Source organism: Mauremys reevesii, linkage group 1, assembly GCF_016161935.1.
Source record: "Mauremys reevesii isolate NIE-2019 linkage group 1, ASM1616193v1, whole genome shotgun sequence".
Classification (NCBI taxonomy): Eukaryota; Metazoa; Chordata; order Testudines; family Geoemydidae; genus Mauremys; species Mauremys reevesii.
The window spans coordinates 230,693,009-230,711,318 of NC_052623.1; the positions used below are offsets into that span (position 1 = coordinate 230,693,009).

Genomic DNA, 18,310 nt, shown 5'->3' on the forward strand with positions numbered 1-18,310 from the left:
TATATTTACATTCCCAAAACATTTTCCATGTTTAACTGTAGTTACAAGTGCTAAGCACTTAGGGGTAAAATCCTGGCTCCACTGAAGTCAATGGTAAAACTTTAATTGACTTCATTGGCACCTGGATTTCACTATAAAAGGTCTCAATATGCTATCTGTGGGCACTATCAGCTGGTAAAAGGTCTATGTGCTGGCATTTATGAAATTATGTCCACAAAAATAGACTCTAATATCACCGTGACAGGCAGCTGTCATAGGGTGTGGCTGCTCCACGGCACCCCCTGTTGGTAGAGGATAGCATAGCCAGCAATCCCTGCCTCAGATTTCCTCCCTGAGGTTGGTTTTCTCAGCTTTCCAGAGACCGGCCTCATCTGGAGATGTGGCTTAGCCTTCCAGCCAAGTTACAGACAAACATAACCCTTTTTGGGATAGCAAACTTCTCAAACAAATGAAAAGGTTCTTCTGCCCTTGGGGATTTCTCTGCAGCCCACTTTTTGAGCCTGCCTCACAGCCCCTTTCTGGGCTACCTTTAAGACTCTCTTTCTCTGCTCTAGGCTGCCTGCTCCCTGTGGTTCCAAGGCCAGACTGAACTCACTCTTAGTTTGTTTATTAGGTCCAAGTGTCCATTAAGGTATCACCTGACCTTCTTTAGTCCTGTGCCCTCTGGCTGGGAGGCAGCTAATTAATTATTGTTAGGTGTGCCCGTCCCCATCTCCCCTTAAAGGGGATAGTGACACTGTGATGGCACTCTTATAAAAAGCTATATAGGCAGACAGCCAGATAGGCTGCTTTTAAAAATTACTTGATAGATGGCCTTATTTGGTAGCGGCATGGCACTCTGGAAACCTCACAGAGTGAAATCGGAAAACCCAGATCTTTGCTTTTCATTTTTTCAGAAGCTCTGAACAAATTATTGTAGGGAGGTGCAGAAGGGTATGATATGGCCCTTTATATGTGTGGGGAGAAGGGGAAATATTGTAATAACTCTAGGAAAAGATAGGGAAAGTCACTGACCTGGGATCTGAAGGCAAACTACAGATAAAGTAACACTGGAAGTTTGAAACAAATATGAGAAAAAAGTATAGCAAACAGTTATCAATGAAATGCTGAGAAATGTTCATTATAAAACTTTTTTTTGCCTTTTTACTAGGATTAACTGTCAAACTGTTTAAAAATACGATTGGAAAAAAATGGAATAGCACAAGTGTTTATTCATTCATGCTTCCTTTGTGTATCAGATTAATCACGAAGGACAATGGAAAGAATCTAAAAAATGCTGGTTTTATAAGTTAGTCAGAAATGTGAAAAATTATAGACTATGTAAACCAATATGAATCTCTGACGCATATTAAAATAGCTATAATTTCACAGGCATTATGTAAGACATTAAAAAAATACAGATACCACATATATCACAGCAAATGATTCTTCTGAAAAATTATGCAGCAAGTTTAAATACCCACCCTGGAACAGACAAGATCAAAAGAAAAAATGAATCATCTCTATTTTGGGTTGCCAAATACCACAATGTCACTAGCACCTTCAGCTGAGCGTCGGTGCTCTCAGGAAGCTACTGTACGCCTTTATAAAGTCATGTTAGTGATTCTTCCCATAGAAATGTAGTAATCATAAAAACATGCCATGTGTATATGTGGCAAATGGTAGAAAACAAGACTGACCTTTTGCGCCACATATTAGTGAGATGGTGAGGGCATTTTATTTATTTATTTTTAGATACTGCATCATCATGGCAAATGAACTGGTTAGGTAATGTCTACAACAAAGTCTACACACCTCCTTCCTTTAGCTAATGAAGTATACACACTCTAAAGGCAAACTCATACTTGGTGTATGTGGGTGCAACTCTATTGACTTCAATGAAGTTATACCATGTCTGAATACGGCTTAAAATCGCTATTCAGCAGTACTGGCAATTTTCTTGTAATCTGTGCTCTAGCTTTATTAATGTCCAGACCCTTCTTTCTTGGAGCCTTAGACCAATACTCCTGGCCTAATCAAAGGAGAGGAAACATTATTAAACCTATTCCTATAAGTGCACTGAATACTAAAGGCTATAGCTATACACAGGGAAAAATGCCTCCCAGATTGTGTAATATTCTGTAGCACTGCTATAAACCATACTGAATTCCTTGTGAAAAAAGAATGCTGAAGTCATTATAATTTTCTGATCAATTTTCATTACTGCCATGCTGTCCTCTTCCTTAAAGACTGGAAGGGCTTACTTCTCATTTACACTAAGGCCACTTGACACTGCTCTAGCAGCATAAAGTGGCCATAAAGTGGGAGTAAATTTTGTTTATGCCCACTTTAAGGATGCTTTACAGTCTCATGGTGCATCTACACTAGTAAAATAGGTGTATTTTTCAGCATGTGGTCGGTAATGTGGACAAAGTGGTTGACAGTTTTCATGTCAGCAGGTCAAAGTGAACACTAGGGGGAGCTTAGGGTGGTATAAAGGAGCAGTAATGTAAGTGAAAAGAACAGGAGTACTTGTTGCACCTTAGGGTATGTCTACACTACCAGATTAGTTCGATTTAATTTAATTCGAATTTGTGGAATCGACCTTACAAAGTCGAATTTGTGTGTCCACACTAAGGACACTAATTCGACTTTGTGAGCCAAACTAACAGGGCAAGCGTCGACATTGGAAGCGGTGCACTGTGGGAAGCTATCCCACAGTTCCCGCAGTCCCCGCTGCCCATTTGAATTCTGGGATTTCCCCACAATGCATGCTGGGAGGAAAAATGTGTTGAGGGTGGTCTTGGGTAATTGTCATCATTCAACGTGCTTTTGGACCTCTCAAGGGGAGATGGAGGAGCTTACTGACTCGCTCGGATCTCAGCGAAACCAATATCCCCATTGTTATTGCAGCTTGCTGTGTGCTCCACAATCTCTGTGAGAGCAAGGGGGAGACCTTTATGGCGGGATGGGAGGTTGAGGCAAATCGCCTGGCTGCTGATTACGCTCAGCCAGACAGGCGTGCAATTAGAAGAGCCCAGCAGGAAGCGCTGTGCATCTGGGAGGCTTTGAAAGCTAGGTTCCTCAGGGAGCAGGGTAACCTGTGACTGTTCAGTTTCTTTACAGAGAAGCTGAACCTGACCCTGCTTCAGTTACTGTTGACTTTCTTCTGCGGTTATATACCCCGTTCACCACGTTTCCCCCCATCCAACACACGTTTAAAAATAAAGTTAATGGAACATTGTTAATTAACAATGTTTTCTTTATTAATGAATTCGCGTTAAAGGGTTGAAACAGGGACGCAGACTGTGGTGGGTAGGGTGTGCAGTGATGTTAACACCACTTCTACACTCGAGGAATGACAGGCTCCTGCTCCTAGAGTGGTCTGCTTGTTTCAACGGAGCCTGCCATCCTTCCTTTTCGGGACTCTGTGTGCGGGGGCTACGTGACCTTGTGGCGGGGGAGGACGGTTACAGATTCCCCTGCTGCGTGGCTCTGTGGTCCGGGACAAGGACCGCTGCATAAGTTCTGTAACCGCCCTCCCATGCCACAAAGTCACGTACCCCCCACCCACACAGAACATGGAAAACACCTCCCAGACCGACCAGGGTGCCTACTGACTGCACTGTGTGTGTGACCTGCTGTTGATCCTGCCCCCGTGTCTGTACCTTGGTAAAGGTGACTGTCCTATGCAATTAACAACCCCCTTCCCCCCACCTTCACAGACAGTCTTCTGTAGAAAAACTTGACGGAAATAGTAATTAACAGCAAACTACTTTTAATAATCAACTACACAGTTAGGGGATGAAACTGGGATTGGGGCTTCAGTGTGCCAGGAAGGGAAGGACTTCTCAAAATTTAGTGAATGAGAGCTTTTTAATACTTGAGCACTCTGCTGGGGTGGAATGACAGTGTTCACGGCCGTTGGCGCACCTCCTTCTTGTAATTTTGGGTGAGGGGGGTATTGGACTTTGTGGCGGGGGAGGGCGGTTGCAGATACAGTGCAGGGGGGCTCTGTCCTCCTGCCTGCGGTCCTGCAGAACATCCACAAGGCACCGGAGCATATCAAATTTTCCCTGGGCATTTCCTATGTGGCTGGTCAGAACATCCAAGCTCGGACTGCTGTCCAGAGCGTCAACAGATTGGTGCACTGTGGGATAGCTCCCGGAGCTACTAAGGTCGATTTCCGTCCACACATAGCCTAATTCGACATTAGCCATGAATTTAGCGCTACTCCCCTCATCGGGGAGGAGTACAGAATTCGAACTAAAGAGCCCTCTAGGTCAAACTAATTAGCTTCCTGGTGTGGACGGGTGCACGGTTAAGTCGAATTAACGCTGCTAAATTCGACATAAACTCCTAGTGTAGACCAGGCCTTAGAGACTACCAAATTTATTTGAGCATAAGCTTTCGTGGGCTACAGCCCACTTCTTCGGATGCATAGAATGGAACATATAGTGAGGAGATATATAAGTAAGTGAGAATCAGGACATCAAAGTCTCAAAACAATTAACATTATCTTCATCCTCTGAAAGTAACCAACATGTTCTCTCTGTTTGGAATTGCTTCAAAAAACAGTGATAGAATCTAAATGCCATGCTAAACTCCCAGAGCGGAACTATATTCAAACTTTTTCTCATTGTTACTGTAGTTGGAGATAGCATACAAAATGCCTGTGGAAAATATAATCTTGTCTGGACGTGACCCTATGCAAGATCCAGTAGCTGATCCAGAAAGTTGCATTGGGATCCTGGGTTGATGATACCTAACACTAACAACTAATTAATGCAACGATTAATTAAATTCATGCCCTAAGATTTCATTACTGTGCTGTTTACTCCATCTTTTTAGATTAATGAAGGTGTTAAATGAGGATTGGCCTAACACTGATCCCCTGCAGTACCCAACTAGATACACTCCAGTTTAACATTACCCTTTGCTTATGGTCGTTTAGCCAGTGTTCGTTACACATGATATCATTTTTAACACTTAAAATGTTAACAAGCATTACAGATTATTAGCAATAAAAATGATAAACAAATCAATGTTTTAAGCTGGAAACTTACTGAGATGGAGATTTTAGTTCCTTGTGCCACTCTTAGGAGTCCGGTTAACATCCTGTTTTTCAATGGTTGATTGCCAAAATTACTGTACATAACCATCTGCAATATTAAAAATATTAGAGCTTTGGCCTGACCATAAAAGTGTCCATTGTATTAAGATGATGGCAGTTTCTCAAAGAGGCAGACAAAGTTCCACCCAGCAAGCCTTTAATCTATTTTATATTTACACAGAACTTGCCATTCTTCAGTACGTCAGAACAAAAAAAGAATTGTGATCTCCCATGCCTAGAGTTGGCAAAAAAATAAAAATAAAATGCCACTATAGACCACTCTGTTCTACTGCAGTTACACAGAAGTGATGAAAAATAATTTAAAAAAAAAAAGAACTCCTACAGCAGACAGGGGTTTACTATAGTTACATGCTGCAGAGTTTGCATGTTGGGTGGCTCTTTTCTGCAAGATAACATAATTTCTCCCCCAAGACTTGGGTTTTGAATGCAATCCAAATCCTCAGTCTGATTTTACATGACTGTGGTCTAATTCTGATTTGTATTTGTCACCACTTTCAGTAGCAGACATTAATTCAGAAACATTAATTCAGCAGTTTTGCTTGGAGACTGGAAAGGGAGATTAAAAGGACTAAATCTGTCAAAGGTAAAAGTACCTGCAGCTATCTGAGATAATCATAATATTAAAGTGTTGAGATTAAATAGCAGATGATGGTTACAACTGATGGAAAGAGCATACAGTGGTTGCCAGTGAAATCTTTGCATTGTAAACTTCTCCAACAAACACTTCATCACTTTCTTCCATTCTGCCTACTTATGCATGGAAAAAGTGCCCTCCTGGAACTAATTAGTAAGGTCACTACCCTTTCAAATCCCTCATTAAGACCCACCTCTGCTGCAATACCTGCAGTATCTACAAGACTCCATGCCACTAACGGTATGTTACGTTGGGTAAAGTCAGGAAAACTGTAAGCTGTGCACATCATTATTCTATGAACACCCCATGATGATCTTACTGTTACCTTCATCCCTCCTATTGTTTGTTATGCTCACTTTTTGCATCTTGCTTCAAATTAGAATGTAAACTCTTTGGGACTGGGACCATGTTTCTAAAGCAATGGGCCTCTGATCCTGATTGGAGCTGTTGTAACATCTACTGTACAAATAAATAATGATAATCCATTTACAACTCTGTACGGTAAAACGAATATGTTAAGTGCACTGGGAAAGAGCCTATGAAGATCATGAGGACAGGTGAAATGTGCTGTTTGTGAGAAATGGCACTAAAAAAGTAAGCAGTGGTACTTTGTATAACTGTACTTTCCAAATGATTAAGATGTAGCCCCATGGAATCCAAGTTTGAGCTAACAAATACATGAATTACTGTGTTTGGGGGGCCATATGCAAAGAAGAAGATTGTAAACTGTTGACCTGGAGGGTAGGGATCAGCATTCACGTCGCATTCCTCGTCAATACCTGGCCTGGCCTGGGCTAGCTAATGATCCAACCAGTGGACCAAATTCAGTGATGAATCCTGGTCACAAAACATGTTGTGAATATGCTAAGAAGACTGCTGACTTGGCACGGCGGGTAAAAAGTGCTCCAACCACTGAAGCTACTGAATCCTTCCGATGACTCAGAAAAAAACCCTGTATTGTGACCTGAGTAACAAAAGTGGGCAGACAGTCAAAACTGAATGAGCCAGTTTCATCCACACCATTCCTTTTGACTATTTCCACTAGCTAACCAGTATTATTTTGACCTGCTAGGATCTGTAACTCAGTACCAAAAGGGACAGACAAATCTCAAGGAATCAGCATGGACACTGGATTTTCATCAACTGGCAGGTAGAAAACATCAACCAATAAAATCAGCAATGTTTATTTCTTAAGGGACATTCATGTCCATAAAGGCGATGAATAATTTTGGGTTTAAATGCAAAATAAAACACAGAAAAAAAATAAATAAAAATGCGTCTAACATGTCAGAAAAAACTTCCTTCACCAAATTTGTATTTTTTATGCACCACCATTTAAGGTTTTATTGATTGCCGTAAGAAAGCCCATTATATATGAAAAAGGAAACATCTGCAGTTAGAACTGGGTGAAAGTTTTTAGATGAATAGTTTCTTCATCAAAAAATGCAGTTTCAGGTCGACCAAAATGACTCGTTAATTCAGCAATTAGTTTTGGCTGAACAATAAAAATGACTTTTTAAAAAAAACAAAACAAAACTCAAAATGTTTTGATTCAACATTTTCAAAACAAAACATTTCCACTTCATTTCAGAATGAGGCTTTGGCTTGAAATTCGTCAATTCCAAGGCCAGAAAGTACCATTATGATAATCTAGTCTGACCTCCTGTATAATACAGGGCATAGAACTTCCCCAAAATAATTCCTTGAGCAGATCTTTTAGAAAAACATCCAATGCTGATTTTGAAATTTTCAGTGATGGAGAATCTACCATGATCCTTGGTAAGTAGTTCCAACAGTTAATTACTCTCACTGTTCAAAACGTACTCCTTATTTCCAGTTTGAATTTGTCTAGCTTCAACTTCTAGCCATTGGATCGAGTTACACCTTTCTCTGCTAGACAGAAAAGCCCATTATTAAATATTTATTCCCCATAAGGTAATCAAGTCACCCCTTAACTTTCTTTTTGTTACGGTAAATAGATATTGTGACAGACTCATGGAGTTCAAAGGAATGTTTTCTAATCCTTTAATCATTCCTGTGGCTCTTCTATGAATCCTCTCCAATTTATCAACATCCTTCTTGAATCACAGGCACCAGGACTGGACACAATATTCCAGCAGCAGTTGCACCAGTGCCAAGTACAGAGATAAAATAAAATGTAGCTAGATTTATTTAAAAACCAAAATAATAGGTAAAACACCCCCCCAAAACTAAGCAAAATGAAAAAAAGAAATAATTTGGGGCCAAACAAAATATTTTGTTCAATCTGAAACTTGTTTTTTTCTCTTATTATTTGTTTCAAACAAAGAACATTTTTCCACTTCAGGTGAGCTTGGAATGAAATTATTTTTGGATTTTTTGGTTCACACTCAGCTCTACTTATAGTAAAGTCAAATTAATTAATTTCAATGGCAAAAATATGTCGACTTACAATTAAAATTGCACTGAATAAATGTCCATGATTCCCCACTGAGGCACTAACTTGTTATGTGAGATATCACCCTTCATTTATTTACATTCATAATTATGAGCAACATTCTCATTTTTTATTACTTGATTCTGAAATCTTACAAACGAAGGCCCCAATTCTACAATCAATAGTGCACAGGCACAGCAGTCCACCTTCATGCTCTCCACTGCAGGATTAGAGCCTAAAGGCCTGATCCAAAGCACACTGAAGTCTATGGGCAAATTTTCATTGACTTCAAATAGGCTTTCAATCAGGCGCTTTAAGGGCGCCATCTTTCATTCCCTACTCAGGTAGGGCTTCCACTGAGGTCAGTGGGAATTCTACCTAAGTAAGAAGTGCAGCACTTCACCCTAAATATTTAAATGTATCCTTTCCTATAATTGAAGTCAATTACAGAAGATCCACTTCAATGAGAAAAAGAACAGAAATCAGAAATATACACCACAGATGAATTTTTACAATATAAGTGATGTCTAGACTTTTTTGTCTCAGTGTAAAAAGATGCTGTGTTTGAGGGTTTTTTTGTTTTTTTTTTTTAATTCCTCTTCCAATGCTGGAGAATGATCTGCAAAAAAAATTTTTTTTAAATGTTCAGCAGCATTCTTATGACTCAGTATTGACAGTAGTGATAAATAAGAAACATGTGATGATAAGATTCTAAGGCCCCCAGTGCAGCAATGCATTGATCATGTACCACGGGGTTACAGATGGATTTTTATATGTAGTTAAGTGCCTTGCTGAATTGGGGCCAAATCACAGCCTTTTTCTGTGTCAAAAATACTAATAAATTATATGGACACATGCTGACATCTCTTGTAACAGCCATAACAAGGCAATGTTATTATCAGCACTGCATTTGCCTAAGATATCAATAATAGGCCACTGAAGGCTTTAAAGATTACAACATGTGCACAATTTAATATAGAGAATTTTTTCCAATGATTCTTATTTCTAATATTGCAAATGAGTAATAATAATTTTAAAAAAATCAAATGAAGACACCTGCGGATAGTTTCTACTAAACATTGTTTTAGATCAGTCTTGACAAATGATAGAATCCCATATTTTAAAAAGAGAGATTTTGTAATTTGCAGCATACAGATTTGTAGCATCACGAATCACATGTTTTCATTGCTGTTTAGATTTTCAGTTTCTCTCTCTTGCTCTGAAGTGATTGGTTCTTCTTTCAATAAAGTGCTTAATTGCTTCTGTGCACATGAGAGGAATAGTTCCAAACTACACAGGCTACGTTGGCGGACAACTTGATCAAGCTGTTGGAAAAAAAACAAGAAAAAATTAATTAGCAAAAAAACTAGAAATAAATACCAAATTGTAAATAAAACCATTTTGAAATTAAATACATTGAGTACATGCAGGATTTTAATGATACAATGAAATTTAATCACATGTCCATATATCTGATTTTCCTCCAGCTAAAATGAATAAATGGCTACCCATAGTTATTCAACAGCTGTCGGTGTTTGTTAGATAATATTAAAATGTACAGATTATTACATACTTTGGGGAATCTTACACAGACATAGTACTGTAAATGCTAGATGGTTAGTGTCTTGGTCTGGGCACTTTTAAGTTGTCAGCCTAGCCACAGGGTATACACAAAAACATTACTGGGTTTGGTCCCTTGTAACGAACATCCCGTCTTTGACAGACTTCCAACACATCACTTTATTCCCTTTCCCAGGCACTGTTAGCAGTTCCTAAAAAGATAATAATCAATGGTGCATTCTCTGAAGTGACTAGTCAGTATTTCCTCCAAATAACAGTCAGATTCCAGCCAAATTACATGACATGATTTTTTTTTTACATGATTTTTTACAGTACAGTCAGATAATATAAAATATTAAATATGGCTTAAACAATCTGTAAAAGTGTTATGAAAGTTTATTGCACCCTGAATGAATTCTGAAAGAAACAGGGGTTACAAAACTACCACCAAATAGTTATGATATTCCAGCCTGGATTTGGTTTCAAAGTCACCTGCCTCCTTCCAAAGCTGCATAATGGATAACTCCTTCCATTGCTCCTTACTGATTTGAGAATATACTAATGGCAATATTTGTGTCCTTGATGTAGTATTCTAGGTTCCTTGAAATATCTCTTCCTTGACAATAATGTGCCAGATCATCAAGTGGTATCAATCAGCAGAGCTTCTTTGAGCTCAATGGGGCTATATCAGCTTATGCTAGCTGGGAATCTGAACTCAGATGTTTCACTTAAAAATTCCATTCTGTGTTTCCACCTATTCTTTAAAATGCATTATTTTATTGGATACCCATTGTGCATAAAATCCAAAAACCAGTGTAAACGGGTAAAACTTGATGGATAAAAATCTTGGCTCCACTTAAGTCAATTGAAACCAATTTCAAAACTTCCATGAAGCCAGGATTTCACTCCATAGTCCAAAAAGAGGTTTATTAAGAGATTGTATATGGTAGAAGAGCGATACTTAAAGGAGAAGAAAAGGGTGGGAGGAGCAGGAACTAACACAAAGATGTGAAATAAAGCACCACCATTTATATCACTGAATAATCTCTCCCTTAATATACAGTTTTAGCCATTCTATTTACCGAATCCACTAAAATTATTATTTGGGTTGTTTGTGTAAAATAACTTCTTTATAGTTATTGCGAAGAGGTGAAGGACGTTCCAGACAATATCCAAACTGCTGATCTGGGTTTGACAGTTAAAACCACTTGACCCAGCAACAACTACACAGTTTCTTAAAGATGAAAGGCTTGTTCTAATGATCCCAGAGTCTTTGAAAATTCCCATTGGTTTTGATATAAAAGACACCAATTCTACAACAAATTGAACACTGCATCTAAATGCAACTGAAACTACCCGCAAACACTTCACTTTGAATTTGCTCGATGATGTATTTTTGTTGGTAAACACAGCAAAAGCAGTACTAAATGTTTTTTATTCACTCACTGTCTCTATTCTGCATGTTGCTGGATTCCCCTCCATCCAGGCTGTGGGGAACTCAATAATTCATTCCACTGAGGGCAGGGCCTGCTATGATAAAAAAGGTGGGGCAAAGTGACATATTTGCCCCACAGTGTTGCATTTGCCAGGACATAAATGAATGACACAGTAACATGGCTTACAAAAATACATTTGGAACTTCTGAATGTTATATTATTAGTGAATAAAATGAATAGCAGAAGCCCTATCATTTATATCTTAGTTTTTTTAATATGAAGCAACTAATATAATAGCCGAGCAATGCTTTCAACACAACCTTCTTTTGGGCAGCCATATTTCAATTGAATTTATGTATAATAAACTCCTGGGGCTAGAGTGAGAAGTAGTGGTATAAGTCTAATGAGACGTGTAAAGTTATGCCACTCAAGAGAAGTAGGTAATGAAATTCAGAAGAAATCTAATTTTGTACCACATCTGGCAAACTGTGGTGCGCCAGTGAGTAAGCAAGGTTTTGAACTATAATCAGCTTTCTAACAGTCATGCAGATTGCTCATACAGCTGTAATACTAGCAAAATACCAATATGAGGCCATGTGGCCCTGGCAGGCCTTAAGTGGTTAGCATCTGCAAATGGCCATGGTTTATGAAAATATATTATATGCACCACACATCTAGCACTCAGATTTAATTATAGCTTTCAACAAAAACCTCAGATCCTGTGGTATGTTTCAGAGTATGTATTTAGACAGTTTGCTACCCATCAGTTGCCATAATGCTAACACAAATGTTTGCATGAGTGCTATATTCTAATAGATAACAGCTTTTCTAGTTTAATACATAGTGCTATGCCAGCCCAATGGTACTGCCTAACTTGTCTTTGAAAAATGCCTTTATGATTTAGTTACAATTTTGACTGAATGAACTATGATAAATATACAGGTTGTCATGAATCTGTTCCTTGATATTCCTTCTACTCTCTTGCAATGCAAACGAGACTCTTGCTGAAATACTGTTTCACACAGTGTCATCTTTCAGCAGCTCTCAATGTCTCTCATAGCCCACCCAAACTACATCCCTTTTTCCTAGAAGCTACACCCGCCTCAATCTCTCCACCAGTATCGTACAACAGCTTCTACGTAATTCCTCTCATTCTGCTGCATCATGCACATCTCTAGCTACTAAGGAACTTTTTGCCATTCTCACTAGTAGTGCAGATGCCATTGCGCCACACACTGCCAGATCCGAATTTAGCTCATATGTTATAAGGGGTTTTCAAACAGATCAGGTTCAAATTCATTTCAAAGATCTGCTGATATAGTTTGATAACACCCATTACAGACAAGCCATTGGAGGTGGCATGTGGCTGGGCCTAGCCCAGAGCAACATAATCCCCAAAGCAGCAGTGGTTAGTGGGGGCAGGGTAGACCAGGGAGCAATATGAAAGCAAGAGCTCTCACAGCTCATTCCTCTGTGGATCTGGAGGTGTCCTTTTGGTAGTCTCTATAGTTGGAACATCTTGTCCCCCTCACCCCTTCTGAAGTCTCCCCCAAACCTTCAAGAAGATTTGTAGAGCTCTCTTCATAGGGAAACTTGCAGTAGTTTTCTGTGCTTCTTATCTTCTCCCTTGGTTTCTCCATAGGAAGGAGAGAGATAGCTCAACTTACACAGGATCATCTGATATGGCTAGCAAAGAACATTTGGGACCCATTTCTCTATAAATATCACTAGGTCCTCATATTCTGCTCCCTCTGGTAAGACATAGTTGGATAAGCTTAGTATGAAACTCATTTTTATCAGTTTTTCCTTTACTCCACCTATGACCTATCCTTTAATAAGGTATTTAGCTAAACTCCACCCCCCAATCTTTTCTTTCAGCCTGATTGTGCAGATTGTTTCATGTAAACCAAAGCAGCCCTCCAGATATGTGATCTGTGACACAATGGTATTGCCTTTCTTATCCAAGGCAGCAATCTCAAACTGTGTACTTGAAAATATATTTATTTCACAAAGTATTAATGTAAATACTTCCTGCATGGAGTGGTTTGGGTGTATCTGAACAAACTCAGAATTCTTTGGCTTTTGAGATAGAGGCTTTGATTTTAAGAGTCTCAGGTGAATTAGCCATACGTTTGGAGATTTTTTTTATTGGGTTCAATTGGTTAGTTATTCACCATTTTTCATAAGGAAAGTTTATTGCTTGTTAAAAGTTTTAAAGTTTATGTAAACTGAGTAAAATAAGAGATCAGAAACTCAGTTGTCTCCTGTCTGCTCATTTTATGTGTTAGCTTTGCCTTCCCATTAAACATTACATTTTTAAACTCTTTCATGCTACAGTAAATGACAAAGCACTGTGTATAAACACTTAGCTTCCTCTTATAACATGAGACGCATAATGAAATGACGCTGGCTTTGAAAATGGTATATATTTCAAGTACATTCAAGAGGAGAATATTTCCTTTAATGTAGAAATAGGCCAGGAAGAAAAAAACAACAAGCAGCGTTGTTATGCAATATATTGCTTAATGAAATGTTATCCACAGTCAAACAAATTTTAATAAATAGTGCTTTCAACATCATGGTGCCTCAGCTAGCGAAATATATATGAAATGTGAAAATATGTAAGTAGATCATTTTGAATGTTGTTTTTCCAAATAGTCTTTCCTCTATATTTTTAGATTATGTTCACTTCATGGAATGATCTCATTATTTAAATAAAAATAAATGGACATCTGGCAAATTCACAGACTGAATGTGACTCATGCAAATATGATCAGTATGAATAACACCTATTTGGGCTTGAGCGTTCACCCACCCAAGAAAACCCCAGAGTTCTAGTTCTGCAGACACTGAAAAACGCATGAGCTTGATCATCTGGAACTACAACAGCATGGAGCGATTTTTCCACCCATTGCCACCATGGTTAATACTGAGGAACATTTTATCTTCTGCTTACAACTGAAAACTATCAGGCACAAAGTCTCCTGGTTCTGTACAGTGCTGCCTTCTTTTAACATAGAGCTATTAGGTACTGTTTTCACAAAATCTCTCTCACACTCCTTGCATTATTGTTTTGTCTGAGCACTTTTTTTTTGTGACACTCACCAGCACCATTTTAATTGTATAAAGTTCTTTTTTCTTGAACTTCTGTGACTATATGACAATCACTTAAGAGCTAAATTATTCTCTCTGATGTGCAAACGTGGCACTCTTTGAGAATTTGGCTGTAATTGTTAATAGCCATAGCAACATTGTTTCCTGACTCATCAGGTGCCATTTGCCACTGGAGTTCCCACAACAAACCACAGCCCTTCAGCTTCCAAAAATTAGCTGACTCTAATAGCACATTCCAAAAACATTCAGCTGCTGTTTTTTCCTTCTGTTTTAACCTTCACCCCAACTTTGAGGCCCCAATATGATTCCACAGCCTGCTGGCCAAAGATGACTGGATGGAACTCCCTGTGGAGACATCTACATCACTCTTTGACCACACACAAGGGTTTGCTTTTGAGCAATGTGAGGCATGCCCAGAGGATGACCATGATGCCTCGGCAGAAATCCTGTCCTTGGAACCAAGCAATTGAGTTGGGAAATCAAACCTGGGGCCCACAGATGGCAGCATATAATACTGCCACTAAGTGATTGTTCTGGCTCCAGCTGCTCTATTTTATTTGGTGTTGATCCATCTTACTATTTTGCATCACTTAAAATACATAGCTTAAACCAAACTCTATAATTATTCTTAGCACAAAATTCTTCTTAGTGTATCTGCTTGTCATTCACTTCAAATTTACCATAAAACTGTGTGAAAATCCACATGGCTGATGTCCCAGGATGAAATTACTTTCTACTGCTTTACATAAAAATAACAGAACATGCATACTTTTAATGCTACGATCCTCCTCACCCTTTAATACAGTTCCTGACAGGAAATATTCTCCATTGCTTTCTCTATTGAAGGCCTTCCTACCTGATTAAGAATTTCAGATCACTAAAGAACAGGAATAACCAACTATTATAGCACATACATGTTGTGTGTTTGTAGTAGGTTATATATATCAAATGCAAAATAAAATTTTAAGCCTGAACCAAAGATTACAGGTGAAATTCTGGTCCCATTGAAGTCAATGAGGCCAATTTTGCCATAAACTTTAATGTGGACAGGATTTTACCCTCAATGGTCAATAAATGCAAAGTTAAGGTAGCATGTGTATCCTTAACTCTATCTTTTGCATACAATCATTGTGATAGTCTTCAAACATAACCTAAGAGATCTAACAAATGTATTTGGCAATAAGCTTTCATGGAATGGAAAATACAGTAGGAAGATATATATATATATATATATAGAGAGAGAGAGAGAGAGAGAGAGAGAGAGAGAGAGAGAGAGAGAGAGAGAGAGAGAGAACATGAAGATGGGGGTTGCCATACCAACTCTAATGAGACAAATCAGTTAAGGTGGGCTATTATCAGCAGGAGGAAAAAAAACTTTTGTAGTGGTATTCAGGATGGCCCATTTCAAACAGTTGACAAGAAGATGTGAGTAACAGGAGGGGGAAAATTAATATGGGGAAATAGTTTTTAGTTTGTGTAATGACCCATCCACTCCCAGTCTTTATTCAGGCCTAATTTGATGGTATCCAGTTTGCAAATTAATTCCAGTTCTGCAGTTTCTCGTTGGAGTCTATTTTTGAAGTTTTTTGATGAAGAATTGCCAATTTTAGGTCTGTAATTGAGTGTCCAGGGAGGCTGAAGTGTTCTCCGACTGGTTTTTGAATGTTAGAATTCTTGACGTCTGATTTGTGTCCATTTATTCTTTTGCATAGAGACAGTCCGGTTTGGCCAATGTACATGGCAGAGGGGCATTACTGGCACATGATGGCATATATCACATTGGTAGATGTTCAGGTGAATGAGCCCCTGATGGTGTGGCTGACGTGATTAGGTCCTATGGTGTCCCTTGAATAGATATGTGGACAGAGAGTTGGCAACGGGGTTTGTTGCAAGGATAGGTTTCCGGGTTAGTGTTTTTGTTGTGTGGTGTGTGGTTGCTGGTGAGTATTTGCTTCAGGTTGGGGGGCTGTCTGTAAGTGAGGACTGGCCTGTCTCCCAAGGTTTGTGAGAGTGAGGGATCGTCCTTCAAGATAGGTTGTAGATCCTTGATGTTGCGCTGGAGAAGTTTTAGTTGGGGGCTGTAGGTGACGGCTAGTAGCATTCTGTTACTTTCTTTGTTGGGCCTGTCTTGTAGTAGGTAACTTCTCGGTACCCTTCTGGCTCTGTAAATCTGTTTCTTCACTTCAGCAGGTGGGTACTGTAGTTGTAAGAACACTTGATAGAGATTCTGTAGGTGTTTGTCTTTGTCTGAGGGATCAGAGCAAATGCGGTTGAATCTTAGAGCTTGGCTGTAGACAATGAATCGTGTGATGTGGTCTGGATGAAAGCTGGAGGCATGTAGGTAAGTATAGCAGTCAGTAGGTTTCTGGCATAGGGTGGTATTTATGTGACCATCGCTTATTAGCACTGTTGTGTCTAGGAAGCGGACCTCTTATGCGGACTGGTCCAGGCTGAGGTTGATGGTAGAGTGGAAATCGTTGAAATCTTGGTAGAATTCCTCAAGGGCCTCCTTCCCATGGGTCCAGATGATGAAGATGTCATCAATGTAGTGCAAGCAGAGTAGGGGCGTAAGGGGATGAGAGCTGAGGAAGCGCTGTTCTAAGTCAGCCATAAAAACGTTGACATACTGAGGGGCCATGCGGGTACCCATAGCAATCCCGCTGACTTGAAGGTATAAAATTGTCCCCAAATCTGAAATAGTTGTGGGTGAGGACAAACACAGGCACTGAAATCTTTGACTTCAGTGGGTTTTGGATTGCACACAGGCTGGTGTTATTAAACTGTTATAATCTTTATTTATTGAATTTTATCTATTTTATTATAATATGGACAAGCTTTCTTTATTGTAAGTAATGCCATATTTTGATTTTAAAGTTTTGCATGAATTCATCCATCACAGCAGTAATATTTGGCTTTTATCTAAAATATATTTTTCAACCTCTCTGCTACTTACACATTGCTGTTAATTTTTTAAAAGTTGCCATTTTTAAATCAATTTTCCTTATTTCCTTTGTAGTTTCCATTATTTGAATAGCAATAAATCCAGGCAGTGCATTTCTGAGACATTATGATTCTTCTTGGGTGGTTGAAGTCTTTGCTCTTCAGCCTTGTGCCTCACAATTCACAAAGTGTGCAGTAATCCCTTGGAAATGCACTGTCTGCTGCATCTTACTGCTTAAGAGACTTCGCATGTACTGTACTGTGAATTGGCTATAGATGCCAAACTGTTCAGCAGAACACTATACTGTAATTGTGGATTTATAAGCACCTTTTCATATTTTGAGTTGGAGGTATCATTCCTTAACTACAAAATCAATTATAGTTGAGGAGGTTGGTACAATTTTTATAATTGTACAGTTTTTCATCACTATCCCACACTAGTGAATGAGTCTGTCATGGTGCTGAAAAGCCCTGTAGTTGGAAAAGTTCAACCATATAATTATATTCTCTACTAAAATTGTGGGCTCAGAAAGCTTTCCCACTGCATTAACATATGAACTGCTTCCCACTGATTCAACAGAAGGGCTTTTAAATAAAACCCAACAACCTAGCACATTAAATAGAGCATATGAAAAATTACTACCTTGAGGAACCTGCAAATCTATGAGTTGGATGAGAAAACAATGGACTACTTCCTCCCTTTTCTATAATGTGCAAAAACGAAAATAGATCCAGATGGCACATGTGTGTAGCAGAGTTTACTTTGCAGTTAATCCCAGAACAGGACATTTTTGTCTGTCCACCTGTGAATTTCCACTATTGATAACACTTTCTAAGTATATAAAAACAAGATTCTTCATGGCTGTAATTCATACTGTATCTGCTACACATTAGAAAACCATCAGTGTTCAGGACTGAACTGTTTGGAAAAAAAATTATGTTTAACAAATTATATTGCCATATGAAAATGTTTCTTTCTCCTTAAATAAATAATGCTGCAACTTCTAAACCTTAAGGATTTTATGCTCTGCACTTGATCAGGGAGGCCATTAAAAATAATACCATATGCTGGAGACATCTTTAAAACAGATTTGCCT

The 18,310-nt window shown here is 38.8% G+C and overlaps 1 protein-coding gene across 9 annotated transcripts in view; it reads right to left on the reverse strand.

Annotated features, from left to right (window-relative positions):
• Positions 1 to 7,994: 7,994 nt before the first annotated feature.
• The window catches only part of CCDC91 (coiled-coil domain containing 91), a 345,954-nt gene continuing 335,638 nt past the window's right edge, over positions 7,995 to 18,310 (reverse strand). For 7 of the 9 annotated variants that reach the window (XM_039500870.1, XM_039500920.1, XM_039500861.1 and 4 more), the window contains one exon: positions 7,995 to 9,488. In XM_039500870.1, coding sequence (XP_039356804.1) covers positions 9,336 to 9,488 — 153 coding nt within the window. In that variant the 3' untranslated portion in view covers positions 7,995 to 9,335. Of the gene's footprint in view, positions 9,489 to 11,169; positions 11,254 to 18,310 lie in introns of all 9 variants that reach the window. The other 2 variants (XR_005588369.1, XR_005588368.1) reach the window with 2 other exon arrangements.